This window comes from Sphaeramia orbicularis, chromosome 22 (genome assembly GCF_902148855.1).
Source record: "Sphaeramia orbicularis chromosome 22, fSphaOr1.1, whole genome shotgun sequence".
NCBI lineage: Eukaryota > Metazoa > Chordata > Actinopteri > Kurtiformes > Apogonidae > Sphaeramia > Sphaeramia orbicularis.
The window spans coordinates 36,043,280-36,067,698 of NC_043978.1; the positions used below are offsets into that span (position 1 = coordinate 36,043,280).

The window sequence follows — 24,419 nt, forward strand, 5'->3', positions numbered from 1 at the left end:
AAGGTCAAAAAGATTTCTCAGTCAAGCAATTTAAAGCAGATGCGTCTGTGTTTGTGAGACCTACAACTTGCATTCATCAATTTAAAAATATCTTCTATGTTCTCAAACACCCACAGCACTCAAAAACTAGCAGACACAAAACACCCACATTTATTTTTTTTCAAAACCTTCTACTTCCCTGATGCGCTATTATTATTTTATTATTATTTCCTATCAGCCTTGATGTCTTAGAAATGTCTTTTTAGCCTGCTCTGCTCTGTGCAATCAGATGAGGTCACAGCAGTGCAATAGACTCAAAAGAAAGCAGTGTTTTCCCTCTATTTGTTACAAAACCAGCTAATAGCGGTCGGTTGCAGAGCAAATTCTGTGTCAAAGGCAGCTGGAATGGCTCCATCAACTGGAGGATGTCCTCTGGCTAGGGTTAATGGGAGTGGAGTGGGGCGAAAGGAACTGCATAGAGAGCCGGAAGAAGAAAATAAAGAACTTTTCAGCTTAGATTTCTGCGAGTAATGCAGGGTCAAAAAACAGGGGTCAAAACCACAATGACATCCTAATCTGACGCGCCGTCGCAAACGTGCGTATGTTTGTGTGTGTGTGTGAGTCTGAGTGTGTGTGCGTGTAATCCGGTTCGTGCGGCTCACATCATGTCTCATTTCAGCTCAGAATCACAGACAAAGGTCACTGTTTGACCTTTTCACAGCTCAGAATTGCTGCAGCACATTCCGCTGATTAGTGTACACACACACACAGACACACAAAAACTGATACAAAAACACACACTCACTCAAAACAGAAAAATGAAAGTAATACAACAGTGAGCTGAGGGAAAAAAAAAAAAAAAACAACCAAATCCTCTATTTGTAATCTTGGTCAACTTCTCTGTGTAAGTTCAGTTTCCCACCATGTTCGCTCTTGGATCCAAAATCAAAGACAGAGACCCTATTTCTTTGTTATTCAAATGAATTCGTGTGTATTCTAGTTTGGCTTTTCTTCACTAAATTCCACATTCAATCGAACAACAATTACCTCAGTCTTAATGCCACCACATCCCAGTTTCTGCTAGGTGTGAAATGTCATGTTTTATATCATCAATATGTATTTTCTGTAATTATCTGTTCATAAAGTCCTGAAACAAAGTGAGTGCTTGGACCTGAATTCTGCATTCCTTACATAAGAAGGGACATTCTTGCAATATATATGCCAAAAATCAACCTCTGAATGATCAAATTAAGCCCATTACCAACCATAAATATCCATTAACACATGCTGTACATTTCAGCCCCGCTAAGTTTTTAGATGAATTGGACTTTCTCCATTAGTAGTTTCCTGTTAACGCTCATTTCCCACAGTGGGCTAATGGTCATACTGTAAAAATGTAAATCTAAAAATATGGGACTGGGAGCTTATTAGTCGGGGAAAAAGAGTGGTTTTTGCTTGGTTTACAGTTTGATGGTGAGTAGATAGAACCAAGGCGCTGTCTGCACATTGCCTGCTGTGCTGCAGGGACATAAAATACTGTACATCTCTAACAGGTTTTTTGATTATAGGTAAAGACAGCGGGAAAGCAGCATTGATGCATTGACTGGTGAAGGAATTGCAGCTTCAATGCAATGTTAACAAGCATCTGGGCTGATTGAAATACTGCCCCTTGAAGACGCTTGTATGCATTAGAATAAAAAACAGAAGGAAAGCATCACTAATGTCACCAGATCAGTCGGTATGGCAACAAATATGGAACTTATCGGCACAGGTGAAGGCGGTTTTGGCCAATCAGAGGAGCTGGACTGAGCTACCTGCTGTATAAATGCCAGTGAGGGTCAATTGCTTCTACATCATCAGCGATGATGAAAACACACCATTACTGTCACAAAATGTCAACCTGGCCATGGATCTCAGCCTCTGCTAGTTAGAGTGAATAATGTTTGTTCAGGAGGCTGCTCAGTCTGTAAGCGTGAGCATGTTAAGTGAGGAAACAAGAGTAAGTGCTTTTTTAAATGTGAGACAAAAGGCATGCTGGCTGAAATGTTCACTCAGTATGAAAATTACTATGCTAAGACTAACGATTTTCTTTTCTGACAACCTGCTTTTGTGTTCACAATGGCTTTTTGCTTGGCTATTTGTCTTGGTGTGCTCAATATTCAAGGCTGTCTAAAGGAAGGTTTAACTACATCTCAGTAAATCACAGTATAAGTGCCACGACACACACAACTCCACAGCTGCCAAACAGCAGCAATTTGTTCAGTTGCTGGATAAGTCTATTCAAATTTGTGAACTATTATTGGTCAACATGGTGCCTGGACCCAAAAGAAAGTATGCTGTTTAGGGATCACATGGGCCTCGCTTCCTTGTGCTCTTTTCTGAGTGGATTTTTATTAAAGGCTTGAAAAAGAAATTCACAAGGTTTAGACAGTTCTATGTAGCAGGATTATTTTAGTAGAACATGCATGTTGTCTTGTTCTCTCTTATAAAAGGTGTAACTATATAATAATAATAATAATAATAATATTTTATTATTTATAAGCGCCTTTCAGGACATCCAAAGACACTATACAACAGAGGATAAAACAGACAGTGCATAAAATACAAAGAAGTAAACAGACAAAAGAGTAATTACAATACATAGAAATGAAAATGTAAAATGGACAGTAAAACTTAAAGGTGCAGGAGAATTTCATGACCAATTTTTCATCAAATCTGTCAAACCTCAGTCATAGCCTAAGTATCACAAATCTGTAAGTCTTTCTGTGATTACTAACCTGAATCTCTTGCATTACGGTGAACAATTTCGAAGTGCCATCCACCATAAACGAATCACGAGAGTCGGAAGGTAACTTGGGCATCTTCGGAAATTTGTCGCGACGTGCATTGTGGGAAAGGGAGGTTCGCGCAGTCGCCTGCAGTGGTAGCAACAGTGCAACCATATGATACTATATGGATGAAATAAACATGACATGGAAACGTCTGAAAGCGGAAGCAGCTGGAGGAATATGCATAGAGGGAAGGGAGCTCCTGCCGTTTCTGCATTGTATCCATTCTAGCTGCCGCTGTCAGGCGGCTGCACGAGCCTCTGTTTCCCACAATGCATGTTGCAACAAAATTCCAAAAATGCCCAAGTTACCTCCTGGCTCAGAATGTAAACACATGGTTTGTTTATGGTGGATGGCACTTCGAAATTGTTCACTGTAATGTAAGAGATTCAGGTGAGTAATCACAGAAAGACTTACAGATTCATGATACTTGGTTATGGCTGAGGTTTTACAGATTTGATGATAAATTGGTCCCAAAGTCTCCCGCAGCTTTAAGCTATTCTGAAGAGGTGAGTTTTGAGTCTAGATTTGAATACGAGGAGAGAGTCACTGTTACGAACGGATGATGGGAGGGAGTATATACAGGGTGTCCCAAAAAATATATATACACACTTTAAATAATTGTAAAGTAGGTGTTTATTAAACTTCATTTAATTTTAAAAATGTTACAGAATTTACAAACATCATTTTATTGTTTGTCACCTCCTGTTCTCAAACTGACATCCGTTCTGGTCCAGACACTGCTGACAACGCCAAGCAATGGAATTGCACACATCACGAAACAATTCCCTTGGTAACAGCGTGCATTCACGTTCAATGGCTGCTCTCAATTCCCCCTTAAAAAAGTCTAGTGGTGCGAGGTCTGGTGAACTTGCCAAACAGGTGGATTGGATGGAGGGGTTTCGTTCAAGACCCTCCGCATTCACCAGACCTCACACCACTAGACTTTTTTTAAGGGGATACCTAAAAGACAAAGTCTACGCTATGAGACCTGCAACAGAATTGAATTGCAACCTGAACTGAGAGCAGCCATTGAACGTGAATGTACACAAATACCAAGGGAACTGTTTTGTGATGTGTGCGATTCCATTGCTTGGCGTTGTCAGCAGTGTCTGGAGCAGAACAGACGTCAGTTTGAGAACAGGCGGTGACAAAACAATAAAATGATGTTTGTAAATTCTTCTACATTTTGAAAATTAAATGAATTTTAATAAACACCTACTTTACAATTATTTAAAGTGTGTAAACACTTTTTTTGGGACACTCTGTAGTTAAGGCTGTACAATTCCGGATAAAATAAGAGAAATGAGATCACGATTTTCTCTCATGATTCTTGAGAGAGTACATATTTTCTTCTTCATGCTGATTATTTTTACATTACATATTGTCTGAAGATGGAAAACACTGTGATCATTTACTGAAATGTGAGAATCATATCAACTTTACACAACAGGAAGGGTAGCCACCTGTTCATTAACAAACAACTTATTTTCAACGGCGGAAAATCCTAAACATCTTGTCTGGTGTTAATTCTAACACCTTTAAACAAATGTTTTTCTGTGTGTGTATCCAAGTTAAATCAGAGAATGTGGCACGGAGAAGCAGAGCTGGATGTGCTTTTCACTATATGAGCCAAACATTATAGTCTATACTGTCTCGCTCTTCTGCAGGTGTTTTTCAAGTATCGCCTACAGTGCAAAACAAACTCACACTAGCTGCATAAAGACACTTATGGACATGCTTACATGTGAAAAATTAATGATAAGATTTCAAAGGTGAGGATGGACGGGTTAGTACGTCTGGTTATGTTTTTTGCCACATCTTCAATAGCCTGTTTATTTTTGATTGTGTTATAATATTGGCTTATGCTTATTTGATTGTGTTACATTAAATCTGCAGTGCTTGATAGTTTTTTGGCATCACTGCGCAAAAAAAATCCATAATTACCTTTCAGTGTATTGTAATTCAAGTGGTCTGAGAGAACAGGAGACTTCTGCGTCTAATTCTAGCATGTTTTTTTCAGGCTGTAGAAAACCTAACCTGAGATGCAGTGATTTTGTCTAATCACAGGGGTTTTCAGACAGATGGGAGGGGTTAATACCTGATTGACAGGTGTAATTACCAATCAGATGCCATGTGAATGCAAATCTACAGCAAAAATGATGTTACTTTGGCTACATTCACATTTCAGGCAAAAATGGCGCAAATCTGACAGTTTTCCCCATATATGACCCATATCTGACAACACAAATCTTTTTTTTTTTTTTTTTTTACTTTTATTTATTCCCCTTTTTTTTCTTTTTCAAAAAAAAGAGAACGGTGTACTTTGTTCCAATGATGTGCCATGTAATATGTTATGAGACTGTTCTGAATAAAAATTAGAACAAAAAATCTATTTATTCAAGTTTTATGACAACTTTACAAACAGTAAACAAACAAACAAAAAAAAAAACAGCCGGTAAAATTAAAATTACAATGATGCTTCAGGACTGGTTTATGTAAAATATGCTTGTGTAACATCACAAGCACACTGAGGTAGTACATAATGTTTGCACAATAGCTCATATCATATAGTAAAATAAAACATAAGTATGTGAATCAAGAATGTTATTTCTTTACAGTCAAAGTAAAAAGGAAGACAAGCAGAGAAAGCAAAACAAAAAGTGATAGATATCCACCATGTTATGTATTTAAGTCCTGTTTTGTTTTTCTTTAATCAGACCCAGGCTAATTTCACACGTGGTCTTAAATCAAAGACAAATCTGATGTTTTGTTATGTTAGCAGTTATGTTACATTTTCTCTAACTTGCACATCATTAAAATGCAACTAATGTCACAATCCTGAGCTGGAGGAGGGGGAATCTGGAAAGATCCATATTTACTTCCACAAACACCGTGTGCTTCCTGTGATGTTTTATCTTCCGCACATCCAGGTCATTTCAGGACCACAGACTGTTCACACGAGTCTGACAGCAATTGCATTTATGTTGTAATGTGTATGCAGTGTGAACATAGCCTACGTCTAAACTTATTCAGACTGAGGGGAGAGAGCAACAGATGGAAGGTGTTTATGTTCAAGCTCAGGTGTTTTTTCCTCTGAATTTGGCTCCTACACTTTTAATAAAAGTGCTCGAATTCTGTACAAGGTATGTCCAAATGTGTACTTAAGTATGAAATTATTGGCAGTAAAACAATCTCAAGTACAAGAATGTTCTTAATGTAAAGAACAGCTCCTTTGAAGGTGTTAAACACTTGATGCATGTGTTTTGATGAGTCTAAACAGACCTTCATAAGGCCTGGTGTGATTTTATTGTAGTCGTTTTTTTTTTTTTTCATTCATCCCCTGACCTGGAGTCCCTTTATAGAATTTGTAGAAGAATTTCCCTCTCAATGATACATTTTGATGGTTATAATTACTTACAATATGCTCAATACATCAATTCTGACTATTTTTTTGGATTCTTTTTTTTTTTTTTTTTCATGTTTATTTAATTTTATTCTTGTTTAAGAGCCTTGGGGGTGGGGGGATATAGGCCTATTTCTTTTTGTGTCTGTAAGTTGTATGTTTGTTAATGGAAAAACTGCAAAATAAGGTTTAAAAAAACACTCTGAAGTAGAAGAATGTTCTTAATGTAAAAAACAACTCCTTTGAAGGTGTTAAACCCTTTATGCATGTATTTCGATGTGTCCAAACAGACCTTCACAAGGCCTGTAGTGATTTTATTGTAAGTTTTTTTTCATTCATCCTCCCCTGACCTGGAGTCCCATTAAAACATTTGTAGAAGAATTTCCCATCTTGATGGTTATAGTTACTTACAATATGGTCAATTCATCAGTCCACGCCTGATATGATGAGAAGTTCCTGTCTACTTTTTTGTATTCTTTTTTTTATTCTTGTTTAAGAGCCTTGGGGGTGGGGGGATATATTTCTTTTTGTGTCTGTAAGTTGTATGTTTGTTAATGAAAACCTGCAAAATAAAGTAAAAAAAAAAAACACTCTGAAGCAGAAGAATGTTCTTAATGTAAAGAACGGCTCCTTTGAAGGTGTTAAACCCTTTATGCATGTGTTTCCATGAGTCCAAACAGACCTTCATAAGGCCTGTAGTGATTTTATTGTAGTTTTTTTTTTTTCTTCCATTCATCCCATCCCGACCTGAAGTCCCTTTATAGAATTTGTAGAAGAATTTCTCTTTCAATGATACATCTTGATGGCTATAATTACTTACAATACACTCAATACATCGATTCACCCATGATATGATGAGAAGAGCCTGTCTGACTATTTTTTGTATTCATTTTTTATATTCTTTTTTTATTCTTGTTTAAGAGCCTTGGGGGTGGGGGGATATATTTCTTTTTGTGTCTGTAAGTTGTATGTTTGTTAATGAAAACCTGCAAAATAAAGTAAAAAAAAAAACACTCTGAAGCAGAAGAATGTTCTTAATGTAAAGAACGGCTCCTTTGAAGGTGTTAAACCCTTTATGCATGTGTTTCCATGAGTCCAAACAGACCTTCATAAGGCCTGTAGTGATTTTATTGTAGTTTTTTTTTTTTCACTCATCTTCCCCGTCCTGTTGCGATTTGTCTTGTTCTCTCTTTCCTTTCTTTTCCTATTCTGTCTGATCTTACCTTCCTGTCCGGTCCTGCTATAATCTCTCTTCTCATCCTGTTCTCTCTGCTGCTTTGTTTTGCTCTGTTCTGATCCAGGCCAGGGCTGTTAGCCAGAGTCACTCCACACAGGCTGATAGATCCCTCTGGCTGCAGAGTGGATGGGAAACACATGGGCAGCCTTCACTCAACTCAAAAACAACTGCTTGAACCCAGCTCCCCAGTGGAAAACTTCTACAGAACATCATGCGCAGACTTGGCAAGGACGAGCCTCGATCCATATCTGCAGAACAGGCATTTTGTTGTAACATGGACTGAGTTTACACTGGCAGGTCTGCGTGTTTGTGTGCATAGGAAATATATACTGTCCGTGTTTGTTCTAATCTGTGAAGGTGTACTGCATTCTGATGTCTTGTTTCCATAAACCGATGAGAAAATATACAGATACAGAGGGAGTGAAATACACCTAAAATACCACTCATGAATAATACATGGGAATAACACGACCCACAGACCAGGCATGTTGGACCACCGACACATGTTTACACACAAACACACACACCCACACATTGAGTTTATTCCTTAAAAGGCTCTCTCCAATTTCAGCAGCAGTAAAACATTAAAATACAACCCATGAAAAAAAAAAATTGGATGAAATCCCGTTTCTGCTGATATTTCGAATGTTATTCTAGATGTTAAGTCTGATAAGTGACATCTGTGTATCCATGTATAGCAGAAATATTTATTCATATTTATTTCCGGAGTTATGGTATCAGCTGTTTTTGCTCGCGGCATGTGAGGGGACAAATTAAAATTCCAGTCTTGACCAATTTTTCCACACAGGAAGCAACGCAGTGTGTGTCTTGGTCAGAACATGAGGAGTGTGTATGTATGTGTGTGTGCGTTGGTACCTGCTGTGGTGGTGGCCGAGGCTGCAAGTAGGGGCTCTGGGTCGGGCCTGGAGGGGTCTGTTGAGGGGGGCTGAAATACGGAGGGGTTCCCTGCTGCCCCGCTTGCTGCTGCTGCTGTTGCTGCTGCTGTTGCTGCTGTGGTTGCTGCTGTTGCTGCTGGCTGTAGCCCCCCATTCCCTGCTGGCCGTACGGTGCCACCTGCTGAAACAACCAATCACACGACAGTTAGAGGAGCCCCATTAAGGTGAAGGTTTAAATTAAAAACATTGCGGTGAGGCTGCCAGGTGCAGTTAGCGGGCGTTCGCAGCAGGTGCCGAGCTGCTGTTGGGAAGGTTCCTTTTGAAGTGCAATAGGTTACAGCTTATTAGTTTCCCTGTTAAAAAATTTAATACGCAAAGAAACTATTCTAATTTCTTTATCGAAGTAATTTAACTTAGTACTTTTGATTACTTGTTTTATTGCTTTTATAACTAAGAAAATGAAGAAAAGTCCTAAAAAACTTAGAGTTAAACGATAGCATTCCTGCAGGTCAGATCTATTCTTCACACAGGATATATTATATGTTTACAACTTTGGAAATAATTAATACATCCTTAGATTTTTTTGTAAAAATTTAATAGAATGGTTCCTCAAATGACCTTTTGATATATTGTTTTTTAATATTAGTTGTTTATACATTATGTTCTTAATTTATGTTTATGATGCTTTTTCTTTGGTCTAGGTTATTTCATCCAGTTTCATTTTCAGGTTGCACAGTATGTGTGTTATACCAGATGTCTGATTAACATTTGCACAATGTTAATCTTATAATTATTTCCAAGTTGCTTTTTGTTTGGGTTTTTTTTGTTTGTTTTTCACAGAAAATAATACATTCAGCTTCAAACTTTTTAAATAATCAACATTTTGATTACCAACTGTAATGTAATGAATTAATTTCATTAATCGAGATTTGACTTTCTGAAAATCGAGAAAATTCCCTCAACATCATTCTCTTGTTCAGCAAAAATTCAAAGTGTAACCTGTTTTCTTTTTCTTATAATCTATTAAATATGGATGTGTTTTTCCAGCTGTCTATTGCACAATGTTTTAATGAAGAAGGAGCAATAGTTGAATCAAGTTTTGGCTTCGGTTAATGTAGACAGAAAACAATTGATTTCGTTTTTTGACCATATTTCCCAGCTCTATTATGTTTTCCTAACAAGTCAAATATATTACAATTATTTTTTAATTTTATTACAAAATGGCTGAAGGCATTTACATGAACCTCGTTACTCTCCAACACTGATGCCAAGTAATGTACTGTAGTAGCTACACACACTAACAGAAGAGTCTGCAAACTCAATCCTTTGGGGATTTTTTAGGAAAATACTCATCACTCATGTTTCTACACACACTGGCCTCTTTCCATTTGCCAAATAATTTGATTGTAACTTGGCTACGGATTCTCCATTCAGCAGAAACCGAGATGACACCCATCTCCCAGCAGTCCTCTACGTAATGAACTCATTCTGCAGAAACCTGCCAAATGTATCCTCCTCTCTACATTATCTCAGTCTTAGTCAACGCGAGGTGTGTTGGATGTTACTGCGAGCCCGTCCCAGGCCGTAACCCTAATGAGGGACATATGGATGAGTCGAGGCATTCCAGAGCAGTTCGCTTAAAACCCAACTCGCCACGCCAAAGTGCTGCTGCAGCATTACATGGCAGTTATGAGAGAGAATGTGAGAGCATGTAACAAGCTGGCACCAATACAAATGCAGTCTTAATCCTTCCTTGTCGTTTGTTATGACTACAGACAGCACCAGGTGCTCCTCACTCCTCTAAGGATTTCCTATGGAGGCTGGGGTTTTCTCATTCACACAGACGCACACCAAAAGCCAAGTACAGACTATTAAACAACATTTACAGCCACTGGTGTAGCAATATGATAGCACTTTTCATGTCATATTTTTTCCCCATCATGTCATGTTGCTTTTTTATTCCCTCGTTTGCGGTGACGGCCGACAGCGCTGCCACAGACTCATTAAACACGACACGGAGGCTGTAATTTCGGGCACACGCGAAGCTCGAAGTCTACCTCCAGCTTTTGCCTCGTCATAATCTTTGAACTGCCCCTTTAAATCTTCCTTGTCAGGCTTTGCAAAGTAAAAGTCTCTCAAACTAATAGTGATTTATATCTGGAATGTTAATGGCATTATAGGGGACTCTGACATGACGTTAACTACTACACTGTGGCCTTGTCAGATCAAAAGCAACGAAGCACGTGATCAGAGTTGTATCTTTACTAGGACTACGCTTAGTGAGAAAACCCTCTCATAAAATCCCTGTTAAACATGATGGTTGGTTTAAAATATGACCAAATCTGATCTAGCTGCAGAGCACCTCTTTAGATTAATAAATCTGAAATAGTTTTGAGCTGTAACTTCCTTTGAGTGGGTGGTAAAAAAGAAAAAAAAATCTTTTCTTGATGCTGGCAGAAGCTTTTTGACGCTCTGAATAGAGATGATTGGACAATGTAGAATACTTTTCACTTCAATGGAAAATTGATTAGAAAGGACAGGTTTGTGCAAGCGTGTGTGTGCGTATTGTGCTAAGAGTGTGAGAGTGTGTCATTAGGCCGATGAGACAGACAGACAGGGTGAGATCAGTCTAGCTGGCAGAGAGGTTAATAGCATGGCCCTGCTCATGCCAACAGCACCACTGGATTCATTACTGCCAGCTAGATTGACACACACACACACACACGCTTACACACACACACACACACACACACACACACACACACAGTACTTACTTTTGTTCCACATACATACACAACTATATGCACATCAGTGTAAGGAGTCTGAGCGTAGGGATTTATCGAAAGAAAGACAAACAAACGCTCCCTCTCTCTATCTCACACACACACACTCATCATTAGTTGTGGATCAAAGCCGTTCCGATAAAACAGACGCAGCTCTATCCAGTGATCGGTGATGACAGACTGGTGTAACACAGTGGGTCTCAACTGGAACACTACTGTTCTGGGATTGGTGGGGATTAGGTCGCCATGGAGATCGAGACCAGACAACCGTGGGTGGGTTCCTTTTCTCAGACGAATACAATGACAGGCAGAAAGACAGATATGGGCAACCCGTTACAGACACAACAGATAAATGCGAGCAGAGACGAAAGGCAAACACACATGGAAGGTAAACAACGTAGATTTGTACAAAACCAGAGTTTGTGGCGCCAAATGCTTTCCTGGTGCTATAAATAGCCCTGTTACAACGCCTGAAAAGCTAATGAATAAATAATAACCTACACTCATTTCTTTTGTCTTTAAATTGCCAGTTATATTTGCAGAGAATTGATATATAAAGACACACTAGGGACGTGTTTCCTCCATGTCTTCGACAGTAGAGCAGTGTTATCTAGTAAGTGTGCTGTAAGTGAAAAGCTTGAATGTGCTAATGTATGCCTGGTGTCCCTCTTCACTGTCTGAGAGGATGTGTAAAACAATAGGAAACATTATTGTACAATGGCAACGTATACGCTGAAGTTTGCAAAGTGGGTCCACTGGTGAACACAAGCTATAATATTTCACACAGGAATAAAATAATACAAGCAGTGACAAAGTATGCGGTCATGTTAGAGCTGTACAGCTGGGAAATATGAACAAAAAATTAAATATCTGTATTTAGGATTTGGACTGATTGTGTTCTAGCTCTGTGAAGTGAAGAAAAAACATTTGCTTTTGCTAATAAATTTAAATGACAGTAAGAACATCATGCAAGAACCTGAGCAGCAAACATCTCCAAAAGAATAATGTTGATTTTGCTTTTTTTTTTTTTTTTTTAACATTTTCAAAGAGTAAAAGCTTGATTAATTAAATTACTTTAACAGACTGCCCAGGTCTAACTCATGAATTAGTATGATGATTTTATAATCTGTGTAAAGCAGTAATAAGTTCCATTTAGAGTTTGTCACACCACAGGATAATGTGTTATTAACCACCATGTGAAATTTCAATGATTACAAAAGTAGTAGTAGTAGTAGTCAAGCCCTTTTCACACAGGACTAGTCCAACCTGCGGATTGAAATAATTGTGAAGGTTGTCTGTGATTTGAATCCCATGTGAATTTCCCACATCTGTAATTTGTAAAGTAAAAATTCCACTGCAAATTATCCACCATATTTCATCAAACACAGAGATCCGGTGATAATATTAGTCCAGTACGAATCGACATCTTTGTGATTTGGTGCAAACTGCAGCATTTTTGTTACAGGGAATTATATCACGGCTGGAGGCTGAGCTGGTGATGATAAATCAAAGTTTTAGTTACTGTGAGTGCAAATTCAGGAGGCTGATGTCATGACATAAAATGGATATTCACTGAAAGAGCAGCATTGCAAGACTTCTCCAAATGATGAGATGGATGCTATGCATGACAGCTATAGTAAAGAATATTTTTCTATCTTTCCATAGTTATCTCTCAGAGGTGCGTCTACCCTTGATATCAGAACTGGAAAATGCTGTCAGCCAATTTGAGTAAAAACACAGTTTGCTTATCTTGAATGGAGCACAGATTTGGGAGGTTAATTTCCTAGTTAGCAGAGATCCACAGGTTACATTAGTCCGATGTATACAGGGGTTAAGGTTACATAAAATAGTAAGAAGTCACCTCTCAAGTGTAAAACAGCACTATGACGTAAAAGTTGGATAATGGATATTTAGATTTTTGAAAGAAACTAGGCTAATACTATAATGAGAGTACAGCAGCAGAGACTTTAGGTTTGAAATGAAGGAGCCTTGTTTAGTTGCTCTTTACATTTAATCTTTTTTTCACTGTAATATGATGTTGTTTTTTGTCATTATTTTGTTGCTGTTGATTTGTTCATTTGCTTGATTTTTCTTTTGTGTATTTGTTGTTGTTGTTTTTCTGTCCACTATGCCTTGTTAACTGTATCACTAATAAAAAATTAAAAAAAAAAAAAAAAAAGAAAAGAAATGAAATTAAATGAAATGAAGGAGCCCAAATAAACTACTAGGATGTTTTGTCAGCTTTAATTGGGCTGATACAGCCATACATGCTTCGAGAACCAGACCCAGACCTGATATCCAGAGGACAAGAGTCAACCCTGTTCCTCTCAATCTGCAAACAATAATTTAATTATTCTGTTTAAGTGAGCAGTATGCTATTTTTATTTAAAGGAGCAATATTTAGCTTTTTTTTTAAAGTGGAATTATACATTTGAACATTTCCCTGTGGTCTACATAAACTGTAATGCTATGCTTGGGTCTGAATTCTTCATTAATTCAACTCCACAGGTCCATCTTCAACCCTATTTCTGAGTAATGACATGAAAAATGTTGTTTTAAGTGCTGAACCTTTAAATGCACATGACCCCCTCCAGGTTGTTGACTACGCTCTGTCCTGTTCAGCCACTTGTGTTCCCTAATACAACCAACAGCTGAACATTTTAGGTAATCGGCTCGAAGTTTGGACATATTTTCAGTTTTTACTACAACCGCTGCTGCCGACAAACAATTATAGCGTACTCAGAGAAATGTTCGTCAGAAGTCTTGACATTATATGTGCAAATGTCGTGACGTAACTAGTTGTGAACGTAACAAATTAAAAAGAAATTGAAACGGGTTGTAGAAATCCACACAATTTTTGCCGGAATGAATATAAAGATAGATTTGCAGCACCTGGAGGGTTCAAATTCAAACTTTTTGAACTATTATGATCCACGAATACACAAATAAATGAACCAAAGACTAATAAAAGTGGGTTTAGCAAAATATGACCCCTTTAAAGATATCCATAAACAACACAGGACATAATATATTATATTTCATCATTCCTCATATAGTTACCCATCTTCCAGTATACACCATAAAAAACTCATGACTGTGCAGGAGAATCACTGATACTAATGCCCTCATTTTATAAAATTACAGTGTTGGTGATGCTAAATATATCTCCTATGTGTCCATTGTCATGATTCTCACAAAAAAACCCAAAAAGTCCAACTATTTGACATGTTTTCTTATATGTACAACAGTAAAATATAATTAGGGAATAGAAATTGAATCAAAAAATAAAATAAAATGTCTGGATTTGCACAGACTTTAACCAGTATTCTTTCCCGTTTAATACTGTGAGCTTGTTTATAAGGACACTAAAAATCTGATTGGATTTTTAGTGCGCATTACATTATGTATTATATTACACATTATACATTGTGCATTACATCTGAACATGTTAAAACAAAACATAAAAAACGGAAGTGACATATTACAATATGAGTGGAAAAAAATAACAGGAAGTCTACCATCACTGTGTACGTACTCTGAAAGACATCTAATAGGGTAATAATGGACTGAAACATGTAAACTGGGGTTTTTTGATTATTGCATTTCTGAGATGCATGTGAATTCATTAGATCTGATTATAACAATTATCTGATTACACCCAGTTATCACATTTTGATGGTCATGTACATGGGTTCACGGTTGCCCATAAAGTTGGAATAATTTTGTTGTCAGACACTTTTTTTATGCCTATTTTTGCACATCAGTAATGACCTTTGATCAAACTCAGTGATTACATACTGAGTCTCAGTTATACTTTATCTATCAAGAATAAGTCATATTGTCACTATCATTTTATAAGAAGAGGTAGCAAATATTTTATTCCAACTTTATGGGCAACAGTGCATAAATAGACGATTTTATTCCACAAGTGAAGTGTCCACAAAAACATGTTGCTGTGATAAATCCAAGTGCATGCTAAAGCAGTTCTGCTGTCTGTATCCAGAAAAATGGACCACAACATACTTTAAAATATTTGTAATGCAGGAGGCCCTTCCTTAAACAAAGGAGGATATATTTGCTGGCTCTTTAAAGCACAGTATAACACAATGCATCATGTTGGTACAGCGATACATCCTCGTCTACAAGATCTGTGTCTTTCTCAGAACAATACAATTCTCTTATTTAATCTATTTTAGAAGATTGAGTAGTGGCGGTCGTGGTTAAATGTGGATCACCGCAGATGAAACTATACGATTAATCCCCGGCATCTGACTTCTTTTCAAGCCTAAAGTTGCTTTGTACAGAAAAGCTTGCAACGAGGGACCATCCACTTTGAGCGTATCCAGGATGAGACACTGACAGATATGCAAACAGGTAGACAGGCAATCAGGCAGGCGAGCAGAAAGACAGACATGAAGACAAACAAAAGAGGCAGAAATACCACCAGTCAGTCATTCAGTCAGTCAGTCAGTCAGTCAAGTAGGCACAGAGACAGCCGGCAGACTGGAGGTCTAACAAGTAGCAACCTGTCACAGTGGCTGTGGGAGGGAAGAAAGAGTCATTCAAATGCAGCTTCTGTTTGATCGCTGGGGCAGACTGTATGAATGTACTGTACCTACTGAGTACACACAAGTTCACTGAAACCTGATTCGCTTTGACTGAGAATATGCTTGGTGATAAACAGACTTGCTGTGCTGTTGGCTTATACCAATAAAAATAACTGCTGGAAGTAGAAAATAAGACCATTTTCTGCCTTTTCCTTCTACTCAGGTGTGTGCAAGCAGACAAAATAACAGTGTGATTTATCCAGAGTGTCTTGGCAGGCACACAGTGTCAAATAAATGTCTGTAATGAAATGACAACAGATGTGAAGTGCTGTAGGGAGAAATGACGCAGAATAGACGTCCTGCGAAGCAAATAATTTACCATAAACTGCAGAAACAGTGTGATGAAAACAAAAGCCTTGGTGGCATATTAAGACACGAAGACACAAACATGCTCACAAAAGCTGAGAAGAACTCAATCAAAAATCTATCAAAACAAGAGTCGTATAAAAAGGCAGACAATATCCTCCTGCTCCGCAAATGGATGGAATAAATAGTCATGCTAACCCTCACTCAGCAGAGCCGTGCATGTGTGCATGTGTGTGTACGTGTGCATGTGTGTATGTATGTGTGTGTGTGCACCTTAAATCAACCGTTAAAAAACCCTGCACGGAACACAGCACTGCTTGTAATTCAATTGGGCCAATAAGCAATAGACAGGAATTTTCATAATTCTGTCAAAGTGGCGATATGGCTCACTGGCGACCGGGACCACAGGTCAACCGTTTTGAGTGACAGATGGGATCAGCCAACCAGAGCGCTAAGCAGAGCAACCACCCCGACCCCCAGACGTAGAATGACAGTCACACACAGGCATCAGCATCAGCATCAGCATTCACACACCGTCAGGATATTTGGTTCCCGCAAACCACAACGGTGCCAGCTTTAAGTAAAGAGAGAAAGAGGGTTCCAAGTAATAGGGCGTCATATGATCTGACAAAGAGCGAAACGGAAAAGAAGCAACATGACTAAAGCATGATACAGACATGCTAAGAGATACCAAGCTGTGGGAAAAAAGAGATGTTTAGAGAGACAGATGGAGAGATAGGAAGACGGGAGATAAAGGATGGGTGTTACAGACTGAGATACTTAAAGGGACGGATAAAGAGATGTTTCAAATGATAAAGACAGAGGGAGGCAGATAGAGACGAGAGAGTGATATGTGGAAGGAAAAAAAGTGGTGGCACAGACTGACTGAGAGAGAAGAAGAGGAAGGAGAGAGCGCTTTAGAGGAAGGATGGGGATAAGGTGAGATAGTAATGAAGATGAATAGAGAGAAGAGAATAATTGCAGTGGATCACAAAGTGCTTTAATACTCACTGGTTTCAGTAGCGTGCAGCACAAGCACAGGCATGGGTAAATAGGAGCTGCTCAGATTTACACCAGAAACACCAGGAGAATGTAATTAATTACAATTAACAAGCTGGTTGAAATGAACAGCAGCAGTTCTAAAGGCGCTGATGGCTGAGCGAATGCATTCTTTGGATTCTGTGCAGGTTTTCAGTATAGAAAACCGATTGAAAAATGCATCCATACAGCCACAATACAAAGCACAAAAACACTTCAGGGTGCGTTTGAGCAGCTAATCAGTGCAATCAAACTACTTTGTGTTCCAGCGCCTTAGTAACAACATCTTCGAACGGCATTTATATACTTTTAGTTTATTGATTGATGGATTGATTTTTCAAATGGGAAAGTTTGTTTTTGTGTGTGTGTGGGTTTTTTTTTTTCAACCATATTTTTATTGAACTTTTTTTTTAGCAAAGCAGGTGTGACAAGGAAAATGTAAAACATAGGACTAACAATAATACATAGCACACAGACAATAAAACCCCAGAAATGACCAAAAAAAACAAACAAAACAAAACAAAAAAGGACAAGAGTTCAGGGAGTTCAAAAAGAGACAGATATTATATCAAATTATAGCTCTACATGGGGACGGTTCGTATTAATGAACATTTACACGTAAATACAAGAGAGTATAGCCATACAGCTAATTTCCATCTCGAGTCCCATTGGTAAGTAAAAAAACAATAACAAAAACAAAAAAAAATCAACTTACAGATAACATAATACCAAATACTTTTAGTTTACACCAGGTAGTGAGGGTTACTATAATGAGACAATGAACTGCCTAATGTTTAATAATAATAATAATAATAATGATGATAATAATAATAATAATAAATTTTATTTATAAGCGCCTTTCAAGACACCCAAGGACACTGTACAACAAGATAAAACAAACAATCCATAAAATACAAAGAAATAAACAGATTAAAACAAATAATACAACAAACAAACAAACAAATAATATAATATAATACAAATAAAAAAATCTAAATATGCAGGTGATAATGTCCTTCAGAAAACATAATGGTATTTATTTATCAACCAGTGCTCCTAAACCTAGAGAGATGAAGGCTACCATTAAATATAATAAGGAAAAATGTTTGAGTTAAGCAACTGCAGCACTATAACCTGTATATTTGCCATATATAGAAAAATATATAGATGCACAGACATTACAGATTATATCATAGAAAAAAATAATAGTACTATCAAAAGTTTCCACCACAACTATCTGTTTTAAATGACCTATTTATTTGCGTAATTATGTTATTTTACAGAAAGTGATGCACATAGGTGTTGAACTGACCGATGGATTTGTTTCATCACATCTCACTGGTCTATTGTGTTTATTTCAGTTTTATTTACAGCGATACTTCAACATTTGTCTTCACTAAATAAGTAAGAATTACCGCAATTCCATGAGCTGCAGTGACTTTGACTTTATACAGATGCTTTAGAGGTATGTTAGAAGTTAAGAAGGGTTTTAATTCATTACAAAACTCCAACAGGACAAATCAGTAATTCAGGTAATTAATGGAACCACTGCAACTGTATGTACACAAAAATGTGGAGTTTGTGTTGGCAGTGTCAATGCTGTACTAATGTCTGTCAAAAATTATACAAAAATGCAGACAACAAGAAAAAAAAAAAAAAAATTAACACATAACGCAACACTCCAGAGAAAACATTAAAAAAAAAAAAAAAACTTGGAGTTTGGTTGTACCTTTTTAAAAAAGGTCAATTAGATTCTAAAAAAGACCAAAAGACTTAAACCTATTGGCCAAGACCTCCACAGTTGACAAGACTTGACTTCAGTCCATCAGCATTAGTTGTGCTGCAGTTCATGTTAACATTAGTGCTGTCAAACAATTAAAAATTTTAATCAGATTAATCACAGAGTTGCTGTGGATTAATTTAGATTAAATATCATTCATTTTAAAAATATATTAATCACGTTTCATTTTTCATGAACAAACAGACTCAAGACAGAAGGGAATATTTGCGCTTAATGTTTGTTGCAAGCTGGGCAACGTGTTAGCTGAGGTGCTTGCAGAAATCACGACTAACGTATGCTTCGCGTTAATGTGGTATTTTATGCTGGAAGTGCTTCGGTGAAAAGAAAACTCCTTCCTGCAGAGTGTAAATAATACTTTGTCAGTCGACTGTTCTATCTTGGGTTTTTTTGTCCTCATATTTCCATCCAGAGAGTCAATGTGCTGTTCATCATCTTCCATCTTTATGGGTTAGTTCTGCTGCCTGTCACTACCAGATCAACTGCCCATTTGTTCACGCGCGACACTAACTCTACTTGGAAAAACTGCCCGAAGTGCGTTGCCAGAGACGTTCAGAGTCATCAGATGGGTTAATTGCGTTAAAATGTGTAATCAGATTAATCATGATGATGGATTAATCGGTGTTAATGAGTTAACTTTGACAACCCTAGTTAATATATGAGTATAGTGAACATAAGATTTATATATATTACAGATTTTATTCACTATACAGGGTGGGGAAGCAAAATTTACAATAAACATTTAGTTGTTTTTTCTCAGCAGGCACTACATCAATTGTTTTGAAACCAAACATATATTGATGTCATAATCATACCTAACACTATTATCCATACCTTTTCAGAAATTTTTGCCCATATGAGTAATCAGGAAAGCAAACGTCAAAGAGTGTGTGATTTGCTGAATGCACTCGTCACACCAAAGGAGATTTCAAAAATAGTTGGAGTGTCCATAAAGACTGTTTATAATGTAAAGAAGAGAATGACTATGAGCAAAACTAGTACGAGAAAGTCTGGAAGATACTATTAAAGAAGAATGGGAGAAGTTGTCACCCGAATATTTGAGGAACACTTGCACAAGTTTCAGGAAGCGTGTGAAGGCAGTTATTGAGAAAGAAGGACACATAGAATAAAAACATTTTCTATTATGTCAATTTTCTTGTGGCAAATAAATTCTCATGACTTTCAATAAACTAATTGGTCATACACTGTCTTTCAATCCCTGCCTCAAAATATTGTAAATTTTGCTTCCCCACCCTGTACACTGTCATTTAGTGATGCAATGAATAAAATAACCATACAATACTCTTAACACTTAATTAGAACAACATCCAGCGAACTAACTGATGCTGCTGTACTAACTTAAACATACCAGTTTATTTTAACACCATATCCTCCATAACAGTGTTTCCATTTGTTTTTTTTAACTTAATCATACAAAGTCTTATTGATCAGTAAACTGCTTTTTGGACATTAGAAGGCACCACAGTGCTCCCAGATGACCTTTGTGAGGGGCTTCAGAGCTTCTTACTCTAATTTCTACACAACTTTAAAATATTATACATATTATAGTCATATTGTTAATCACATTGTCTGAACACTGGATGTGAAAATGCAAAAGTCGACAGCATTAAAATAATCACATTTGTAAACAAAGAGTGGAATGACACCGAGTTCTTTCACATTCAGACTCAACGGCAGTTCAGTGAAACTGAAAGCTAACTTAAAGGCAGATAATCAAAAGAGATTTCAGCAAGAGAGCACAGCAGGGAAACGGTAAGGGAGAACTGGCAGTGTTGACAGATCTGCCAATCAACTGAATGAAAAAATATCCAGGTATCAAAATAGCTCGGTGACGGCTGTGGCAGTGGTAAAAGCTCATTTATGGTAAGTGGCTTATGTATTTACATTATCCCACGATTACAGTTTTTAGATGATCTGATCTATGACACTTTAAAAATATCTGTAAACGTCGTATTTCTAAATGTTTTCAATACTGACAAACAACACACCAATACAAGGTGGACCTGACGGATGCTCCAGTTGTATCACCATAGGAAAAAATCTACCAACACTGTTTATTGTACTAAAAATGTAATCCATTCTAATATTTTACAGAATGTTGTATATAATTGTTATTTAACTACCCATAGCCATGGACATGATGGAGCATTATACCTACAACTGACAGAAAGGAATAAAATCACATGTTTTGGGCAGATTATGTTGTGTAATAAAAACTAAACAAAACAGATAATCACAAAACTCAACTGCAGTGAGATGTACTGTAGGTGAAAACTTACAGTAGATGAAAACATAAACATAAAGAATATTTTGACTGTTAATTGAAAAAAAAAGAAAAATTCTGGTGTAGATTTTATGTTTGAGCAAATGGCACAAACATGATATAACATAATCTGACTTCACTGTCAACATATTTCATATAACTTAAGGTTTACAAAGCATTGGCATATTTATAATAGCTTCCAGTACATTATATTTTTATGTCAGTTCCATACAAAATTTTTCACAGAATTACATGAAACATTTTTTGCTTGGTTATAACACTGTTACCGATGAAGCTGGGATAAAATATTTGTATCTCTTCTCATGAAATAATTGTAATAATGTGATTTATTACTGATAGATAAAGTGTAACTGGGACTCAGTACATAATTATTGTATCTGGTCAAATGTGATACTGATGTGTAGAAGTAGGAATAAAAAGAGGAATGTGCCTGAAAACTAACCAGTCATGTTTGACTCATCAGTTGCAAACTATTTTACAATAGTGTTACAATGGCTCTACTGGGATGCATTATTATGATAAACTCAGAAATGGAGGTTCATCAAATATATATTAATGTGTGGATCAAATCATCTCATAACGTGTTCCATTTCTTATTTTTAAGACATTTTATTTTTAAAAAGATGAATTGAAGGATGCATTGTGGTCATGTTGATACATGGGTTTGCTGATTTCCAGGCAATATCCTGGAAAGTTTCCCCACAGATTCCTGAAAGTCCAACCAATGAGCTCATTAACCCATAAAGACCCAGTGCTAGTTTTGTGTCGGTTCCCAAACTAATTCTTCTCCATATTTAACCTCTCTTAAGTGATTTATCACCATTTATTGTAGTACTATCTCCTTTATTTTGCACTTTTTCAGTGAAAATCAGGTATTTTGCTAGATTTAATTTACTGTTCATAAAAGCCCAGAGTAAAGCTGAGGGTTATTCTATCAAAACAGAGAAAACTGAATAAAAAGTTGTTATTTTTCAGCAAATATATCAGTAATTGAACATAAAAATAAGTGTGTCCATCCATTGTCATTTGCCAAACTCTGTGGGTTTTACTGGTGAATCAATGTTGTAGAAGATGACAGTGTTTCCACGTTCACTACAGAGCCTCTGAATGTCCAAATGGGTCATATCTGATGACCATGAAAGGATGACAAGCTGTATTTTACACCAATTATTTACATGTATTGATAGGATTAGTGGATCAACATGTATTAAACATTTTATATCAGTAGATTATTTTGGTCAGTGGTGGATGTTGGGGTCTTTATGGGTTACATAAAGGGTCACATAAAACATTTCCCAGACCTATGCAATTTGGGACTAATTACAATGGAGAAAAAAAATTACATGAATACTGTCAAACACTGAGTCACTTTATTCTACAGATACAGAAATATGAAAAGTATAAACAGTGAGTCTGTAGAATTTTATAGCAGTTCATGGTTTTATTTATTAATATGATCAGTTTGAAACAAAAAATGAGGAATATGAAATGCAGCTGGAGACTTGGGGCAACCGTTGAGTTTCAACCATTAATCAAAAAATTCTTATTGACTATAAAAGAAGACAGATGATTAAAAATCTATAGCAGCAAGAAAGTCAAGAGAAACCCCAATTAAAAATCTTTGCGTTCCAGGAATCTCAGATATGTATTGACACTATACATTCTAAATACAAGCGGGTAAAAACTTTGATGTAAAACCTGATGTAAACAAAGACTAATGTTGAAATCTCATCTATTCTTCCAGACAAAGGTGAGAAATGTTTCTATTAAAATTGATTTGTTAGTATCTTTCACGAGGTTAGAGAATCAGTTTATTCCAAAGTATCAATAGGCTTTCTTACACAGTTTATGTCAAGATCTTTAAATGAAAGGATTATTGTTAAGAAAGTTGCAATGCACTTTGAAGCAACACAGGTGCATCGATGGTGATAAGAAAGGCAGAACTATGCCCCTGTCTAGTAACGCAGGCTGTTTACGCTGTTGTCAAAGTCTGTCACTGCTAATGTGAATATCTGCTCTTCCCTTTTTGCATCATATGAAGCCGAGATCTAAAGAGGTTATCATTGCACTCTATCATTCCACATTCTTCAGCTCTCTGTTGTGATAAGATCAGCCGTTCACAGCCAATACCGTGCGCGCTCATCTCTTGTGTAGAGAACGAGGTGGGAACAACATTAGAACAGCAGGCGAAGGTGAGTCCCTTAATGAAATGCAAAGCATCGGAGGGAAGGATCAGCATCAACAGGCTCATGATTAAACATAAGGAGGAAGAAGAGGGGACGCATCACCGTACTCGTCATCGTCCTCCTATCTCTCCCCCCAAGGTGACGGCACTCTCCATCGTTCCATACCTCACTTTGATCTCTCCTCCCCCTCCTCGTGCATCGAAAGGCCCTTGACACCTCAGGAATGAGCTGCCCTTGGAGGAGGGACGGAAACAGAGCAGGACAAGGCGAGGGATATACACGCCTCTCAGGCCTGCAACGCCTGTAACCTAAACCCACAAAGCGGTAAAAAAACGCCAGGTGGGTTATCATGAATAAACTAAATATAAAGTCACAGACACATCCAGGAAAGAAAAAGTTGGCTGTTGTCTTTGGCGATATGAAGCATGCTGTAATTCCGCATTTTTATTCCCACGGAACTTCATATACTACAGGTTTTTATCCCAAAATGAAACACAAGCCTGTCTATTCAAAGCCTGTGACTTATCGACCCGGTGATAAGATCAACACTGCACTGACGGCGAGTGAAAGCGAGCAGATAGTGTAGCCATCGACTGATAGACACACGGGCAGGAGTGTTTTTTCTATATTTTCATCTTGGATTCTTTTGTGAAGATACCAAAGATTGCACCCCCCCGTCTGCTTTTCTTTATTTTTCCTCCTCTCTAATTCTCTGTTTCTGCTCACATCAATTGATAGAGAAAAAGGATTGGGGGGGGGGGGGGGGGTAGCTCGTTTTATTGCTAGCTGGCTGGCTGTGACTAGCAGCGGCTGTGTTGTTCCAGGCACAGTCGTAATGGAGACATTTGGAGAGCCAGTGCAGGGCAGGTTAATGCTCTCTGTAATGTGTGTGCGAACAGCGATTTATTTTTTTTATTTATTTTTTTTTTGCAAGAGGCTCTGGGCCCTGTGCCACCGTTTCCAAATGTTTTTCCCCTACTAAACTCCTGACCCCAATCTGAGGCCAAGAATGACAGAAGAGAGGGAAATTGAGAAATGGTGAGAGAAAAA

At 37.4% G+C, this 24,419-nt stretch overlaps 1 protein-coding gene across 3 annotated transcripts in view; it reads right to left on the minus strand.

Moving 5' to 3' along the window:
• Positions 1 to 24,419, minus strand: part of LOC115413802 (AT-rich interactive domain-containing protein 1B-like) — a 228,568-nt gene that overhangs the window by 163,084 nt on the left and 41,065 nt on the right. For all 3 annotated transcript variants that reach the window (XM_030126899.1, XM_030126898.1, XM_030126900.1), the window contains exon 3: positions 8,327 to 8,527. In XM_030126899.1, coding sequence (XP_029982759.1) covers positions 8,327 to 8,527 — 201 coding nt within the window. The remainder of the gene's footprint in view (positions 1 to 8,326; positions 8,528 to 24,419) is intronic.